The 7,021-nt window shown below is 36.8% G+C and overlaps 1 protein-coding gene across 1 annotated transcript; it reads left to right on the forward strand.

Moving 5' to 3' along the window:
- Positions 1-1,267: 1,267 nt before the first annotated feature.
- LOC110936723 (putative lysine-specific demethylase JMJ16) lies at positions 1,268-6,560 on the forward strand. Its single transcript, XM_022179137.2, has 8 exons — positions 1,268-1,369; positions 2,737-3,072; positions 3,181-3,258; positions 3,653-4,069; positions 4,787-4,999; positions 5,104-5,262; positions 5,705-6,049; positions 6,132-6,560. Exons 2-8 carry the CDS (start codon positions 2,749-2,751, stop codon positions 6,429-6,431), a joined length of 1,836 nt encoding a protein of 611 aa, XP_022034829.1. The 5' UTR covers positions 1,268-1,369; positions 2,737-2,748; the 3' UTR covers positions 6,432-6,560.
- The last annotated feature ends 461 nt before the right edge of the window (positions 6,561-7,021 follow it).

Here is a 7,021-nt window from a genome sequence, read left to right on the forward strand (position 1 = left end):
GGATAGAAGAAAAGGGGAAAGAGAAAGGGGTGGGGTGGGGGTGGGTAAAAGGTTAGGTTTTTTTTATAAATTATTAAGGGTACTTTTGTAATTTCACACCCACTTAACAGAGAAAACAAACTGAAGTTAGATCCAGAGACTATCTGGGAACAAAAAATGAAAAGTTAGGGACTATTCAGGTAATTTTAGAAACTTGAGGACTATAGGTGAAAAAAGACAAAACCACAGAGACTATCCGGGCATTTTTCTCTAATTTTATGTGATCATACTTACATGTTACTTTTTAGTCTTGATTTATTAAAATTAATTACTTACATATAGTTTAATATTTATTTATTAGATTATAAAAAATAAAAGTTGATCCTTACACTTTCTAAATTGACATCTACACCCTCTATTATTTAAGTTAGTAGGTTAAACATTCACTTCAAATTTTTTATAATTTGATTCGCCAACCTTTTCTACTTAATAACTTAACGTCTTATTTTTTTGAATTGCTTTTACGATGTTAGACCATAGTGGGTCATAAATTACTATACTTTTTTACATCTATGCCAAACCATGTTAATGCCTAAATTACTTTTACGATTTTACACGGCTGATGAAATTACTGTTACAACTTTACACCACAACGACTGAGACATACTCTTTTTTTATTTATTTGAAATGGCGTTAATGTTGCGAACGTACCCTGTGAACAAAGTAAAAAACACGTAATCTCACGTGGGGATATTACACATTAATATCGTCATCGTAAATTGTAAGCGTAATGCTTATATAGGTTACACCGAGTTAGATCGGATACGTCGAAACACGTGTTTTCATATGGCTAACACATCACATAACGTGCCGCCATAAATAAATAACTAAGGTGCCGCATCCGTAACACGTGGCGTATGCCAGTTTTGACGTACATGTTGGTTTAAATTCACGTTTCAACGTAAACGACTCACATTTTGACGTAAACTTTTTCCTGAAACAAGTCTGATCAAATATAATATGTTTTTATACTTATTATTTGTACGTTCGTAAACTGTGTTTGATAGCGAGTGGGTTAAATATAACATTTTTCATTCGACGGCGACATAATTTTTCTCGAAAACAAGTCGGGTCAAATATACGGCATAAACTTGACTTTTTTTAACTTTCGCCGCCGCCGCAACGCACGACCGGTCGAGATCCTAGTGATGATGAAAATACAAAACTGTCCGTAAACATGGCGAGTTTTTAAAATTAAAAAAAATAAAAAAAAAAACTCTTTTAACTCACCGGCCACCGGAATACCATACAGAAATCATTTCCACAGAGTGTCATCCTACACACTTCACAATTCAAGCGTAACTTTTCTACTGTTTGCACACTACCTACGGTACGCTCTCCATCGTATATTTCTGATTTTTTAGTAACATTTTTAGGGCCTAGGGTTACTTTCTGTCTTCTGAAAGAGACGACTTGCTTTCACATTCTTACGGTGCCATTTGACTTCGTTCTAGGTATCACTTCTTTTTTACTATATAGTTTGTTGCTGCTCAAAAGAAAAAAAAAAAAACTATTTTGTTACAGTAATCTGCGTTTTTTTGTTGTTTAATTTTCTGCATATTTATTTGGTTTTCTTGATTAGTTTGCTGTGTGTAGTGTAATATGAGTAGTAATGGAGTGCTTGATGTAGTTCACTGTTGTAAATATGAGAGTAATTAATGACATGGTTTTCTTTGACTCTAATCGAAGCCGACTGTTGTCTGTATGTATCATGGATTGAATGTCACATTTCTTTCTGATTTTGATTATGTAACATGAAAGTAATGCCCAATCTGAAGCTATGCTAGGGCTCAAATTGGGCTGTTTAGAACAAAATACAACCTAGGCAGTGTGGTTCAGGGAACTAAGGGGAGGCATTACTCCACGGATGATACCGTTCTTTATCTGAATGTTTGCTGCCTTTTTTATTGTTTGAATTTTTACTGCAATGCTTTTGGAACTTGGTTTAAAAAAGCGCGCCTAGTTGCGAGGCGACCTAAGGCGCAAACCAAAACGCCTTGTGTGACATAAGGCGCAGGTGAGGCGCGCTTTTGAGGCTAAAATTTGACCTGAGGCGCAGGTGAGGCGCACGCCTTTTGTACATGGGGTGTTTCTGTGCAGCTGAGTGTTGTACAACAGGCTTTTTATGCTGTACATTTCTGTTTTTTTTTTTCATTTTAAAACATATATAAAGCTTACTTTTAGCTAAATTAAAGTTAGGGCCGTAGGGGATGCTAAAAACCTATGGGATATATAAAATAATTTATATAATCACTTTGCGCCTTGCGTATGAAAAGCTCACCGCTTTTGCGCTTCGCGCATCGGTTTTAGACCTCGTCGCTTTTGTGCGCTTCCCGCTTTTTTAAACCAAGTTTTGGAAGGGTAAGATTAGGGAAGGTGATGTGGAAGAGAGAGGGTATGGGAAGTTAGGGACGACAACCCCCCACTCTTAAAATTACTTTGGGTTGGATAAGATGACATGTTATTTATCCTAGTTAAGTTTGTATACATACTTATAAATTTCATTATCTTTTTGTTTGTGTTTGTGTTAATGATATGTGAAGCTTCTAACAGCGCGTTCGTTAATTGTTAGATATCGTTAAGCAATTAATATTCGTGATTTTGCGTTTGTGGGTACTTTACTTTCTTCTTGGCATGCTATAATGTTCATTCTATATTCAGTTATGGCGTCAAAACTGTTTGCTTAATCTGTGTCAGTTTCCACACAGTATGATGACAACCAAAGACATAGGATCTAGAATGAAAACAGAAGACGAAAGGCCGACCCCTCCAGGCTTTAGATCCCTCACCTCTTTCACGCTGAAGAAGACAAAACCGAACAACGAATCTAGTAATCTTGCAGGCATTCAAAGTGACGTTGATGTTGAGAAGCTTCAAAAGTCTGTCAAGCGAAGGCCATGGATACTTAATGATCAACCCATTGATCTGGAAGAACCAAATAATAAACATCTTAAAACGGTTAATATATCCATAGAAAATAACCTTCCAAAAGGAGTGATCCGAGGGGGTTCAGCTTGTAGTAATTCCCCGAAGGTTCGAGATCATTCTTTCAGTTTGCAACGTGATAATGTAGTAGCAGTTTAACGTATTTCAGTTGGTATAACTAATATCCTCTCACTTTGTGGTAACTAACTGTCACAGGTTATGCCAGGTTGGCTTCCAGAAGAATCCTGCAGGCAAGTAATAGATTATTCCCCCTTCTTTTATCCAACTGAAGAGGTAATTGTTTCGATAAGTTCTAATGTCTAATGTATTTCTATTTAGGGTAAATTACTTTTTGAGTCCCTGTGTTTTAGTGGTTTTAACTAGTTGAGTCCAAAAGCAAAAAGTTTAACGACCTGAGTCCCTATAAGCATTTTCTTTAACCATTGAGTCCTTTTGAGTCCAAATTTTAACCTTTTGAGTCCAATTTTTTGGACTCAAACCGTTATAAAGTGAACAAAATTGGACTCAAAACGTTATAAAATAAATGACTAGGGACTCAGTGCGTTAAACTTTTTGATTTTGGACTCAAATGGTTAAAACCACTAAAACACAGGGACTCAAAAGGTAATTTACTCTTCTATTTATCTATCTTTATAAGTTATAACCGAGTTTTGACCTTTTGTGACAGGAGTTTAAAGACATTTATCAATATATTGCCAAAATACGCCCAAAAGCTGAAGAACATGGAATTTGTCGTATTAAACCTCCGGAGTCCTGGAAGCCACCGCCGCTTATCATACAAGGAAATAAATTTGAATCTTGTAGATTTGGTACCCGTGTTCAACAGATCGACGAACTTAAAGATTTACATTCGAAGAGAAAACTTAATGCAATCATTCAAAGAGAGAACTTAATGGATTCGGATCATGGATTTGAATTTGAATGTGGTCCTGAGTTTACACTGCGATCATTCAAGACACACGCAGAGCAATTTAAACGATCCTATTTTAAAAAACAGGATATTTTTACTCAACCCGTAAAGCAATGGGAGAAAGTTGAGGGAGAATATTGGCGAATTGTTCAGAACCCAACTCATCAAATTCAGGTATATTCAAACAATTAAGCCTAAAAAGTATTCTGGACTATCCCCATAAAAGATCATTATCACATATATAAATTGTTGAACAAGTTGCTACAGTATTTGACTTTTTTTTTTAACTTTACCCCTTTCAACTTTTAAACATTGATAGTTACACCCCCCCCCCCTCTTCAACTTTCTAAAATCTTTGTGAAATGTCATTTTGACCCCCTCGAGTTTTACGTGTTTATTTGTATGTATATGTCGGTAGAAATTCAAGTTGGTTTACGTTTAGACGGTATAAATTCGAGTTACTTTACGTTTCATGAGTTATGTCAAATATAATACGTTTTAGTGCTTATTTTTATTGACGTTTTCAGTTACTCTACGTTTTAACATTTATGTACGTGTCGGTATAAATTCAAGTTGGTTTACGTTTCGATGTTATGACATTTTGACCCCCCTCGAGTTTTACGTGCTTATTTTTATGTACGTTTCGGTATAAATTCAAGTTTGTTTACGTTTTGACGTAATTTATTTAAAAATGAGCCATGTTAAATATAATACATTTGTGCTTATATTTATCGGCGTCTTCAGTTGGTCTACGTTCAATCGATAAGCAACTACAAAAAAAATTCAGTACGCTCAAATCACGTTAAAAAGATTAATAGGTGCTGTCTGGTCATATTTTGTGGAATCATTTCTAGTTTTATTTAATATTCAACCCCGACTTTATCATTATAGGTGTTATCTGGTCATAATTTGGAGGCAAAAGTTCTTGGCAGTGGATTTCCTCTACCATCACTCGATGATAATCAAACCGAATACATGAAATCACAGTGGAATCTAAATAACACCCCAAATCTCCCTGGTTCTCTTCTTGCTTTTGATCGTGACAATTCTGCCCTTTTGACTCCACGTCTAGATGTCGGAATGTGCTTTTCATCCATTTGTTGGGTACGATTCAAGTTTACTTGATGATAACACGTACAATTATTCTATGATCGGCAACTTAGTTGTAGATGTCTAAATTCCGATTTGTTTTTGTTTTCGTTTTCCAGAATGTTGAAGAGCATCACTTGTACTCTCTGAGTTACTTGCACTCTGGGGCTTCTAGAATCATGTATGGAGTTCCCGCTAAATATCGCCAAAAATGTGAAGCACTATTGAAGAAAAACTTCCCGGAATTATCGGGACATCGTGAATTGTTCCATAAGCTAGTGAGCTTCTACCTACCCTTTTATAATGTATTAAGAGTAAATTACAAAAATCGTCCTTTATGCATGTCACTTATTGCCAATTGTGTCCTTTGTCTTCAATAATTACAGAAAACGACTCGATGTTTGCAAACCCTTGCAAGTTATGTCCTTTATCCCTAACTCAGTTAATTTTTGTGGTTAAATCTGACCAAACGGACATCACATGAGAGTAAAATGACCAAAATACCCTCATGTGGGTCCATTTGGTCAGATTTAACCACAAAAACTAGCTGAGTTAGGGCTAGAGGACATATCTTGCAAGGGTTTGGAAACATCGAGTACATTTTCTGTAATTATTAAAAGACAAAGGATACAGTTTGCAATAAGTGACATACATAAAGGACGATTTTTGTAATTTACTCTTATATTAACTCAGATAAATAATTTTCACCGTCTGTTACAGGTTACGCAACTTTCACCCTCTACCCTGAAATCTGAGGGTATACCTGTCTACCGTTGCGTACAACATGCAAAACAGTTTGTCCTTATATTTCCCGGAGCATATTATTCAGGATTCGATACTGATTTCAGTATTTCCGAGAAAGTCAACCTTGCAACCCTTGACTGGTTGCCACATGGGCAGCTGACTGTAGAAAAGTACAGTGAGCTGCATCGGAAGACATCACTCTCCTATGACAGAATGCTAATTGAAGCTGTCAGACAAGCTGCTAAATCACCGTGGGACTTCCGAATGCGAGGGTGGAATAACGCGTGCGGAAAAGATGGTTGGCTTACAAGAGCTCTTAAGGTTGATCTGTTTGACCCATTTCTTATTTGACCTGTTTAAGATAAAAACATAATCTAAAAAAGTGTTTGTTTGTTTGGAACAGTCGCGTGTGAGGCAAGAAAGCATCAAGAGGGAATTCTTATGTGATGCTTCACAGTCACGCAAGATGGAAGAAGGTTTTGGTTGTTCGGTGAAAAGGGAATGCGGCGTATGCTTCTATGACTTGTACCTTTCTGCTGCTGGCTGTGCGTGTTCACCCGACAAATACTCGTGTCTAGAACATTCAAAGCAGATATGCACGTGTCCATGGAGTTCAAGGTTCTTCCTCTTCCGATATGAGATTAGTGAATTGAATCTCCTAATTGACACTTTAGAAGGGAAGGTAAATCCAAAATTGGTATAACCTGTAGGGTCTTGTGCAAAATTAATAGTGGATGTTAGAACTGATGCTAATCTAGTTTGTAAGAACTGATGCTAATCTGGTTTGTAATTACAACTATTCTTGAGTAGTCGAAATGCTCACTTTTTTGAACGGCTAACAAATCAATCCCGAGCACTCTCGGGGCACCCACTGGACAAACGGAGTACTACGAGAGTAACCCGAGTGGTCCACCACCAATTCCGGGGAAAACCCAGTAACCTACCCGCCCGTAGGCACGACGGTAAATTACCGGTAAAACCCGTTTGGCTCAATGATCGAACTCAGGTTTCCCTGGGTCTCCTGTCACTGGCCACCAGTGCCTCACTCCTTTTTTTTTTTTTGCACTAAATGAGAATTGAACTTGAGTCTTCAAAGAAGAACTCAAGTCCTCCTACCACTTGAGCTAGAGGTCATTGGCTAGTCGAAATGCTCACTAAACCCCAAAATCGATTTTTGAAATTATTTTTCTAGATAATTTTTAGAGTTAATTACTTTTTTCGTCCATTTGGTTTGTCAAAAATCACTATTTCAGTCAATTAGTTTAAAAATTGTGATTTCAGTCCCTATGGTTT

Source organism: Helianthus annuus, chromosome 4, assembly GCF_002127325.2.
Source record: "Helianthus annuus cultivar XRQ/B chromosome 4, HanXRQr2.0-SUNRISE, whole genome shotgun sequence".
Classification (NCBI taxonomy): Eukaryota; Viridiplantae; Streptophyta; class Magnoliopsida; order Asterales; family Asteraceae; genus Helianthus; species Helianthus annuus.

Excerpts from the sequence above, each read along its gene's own strand:
- LOC110936723 (XM_022179137.2), top strand. The coding sequence starts at position 2,749 with ATGATGACAACCAAAGACATAGGATCTAGAATGAAAACAGAAGACGAA. Across the intron at positions 3,259-3,652 it reads TCTTTTATCCAACTGAAGAG|GAGTTTAAAGACATTTATCA; the intron begins GTAATTGTTTCG and ends CTTTTGTGACAG. Across the intron at positions 5,263-5,704 it reads GTGAATTGTTCCATAAGCTA|GTTACGCAACTTTCACCCTC; the intron begins GTGAGCTTCTAC and ends CGTCTGTTACAG.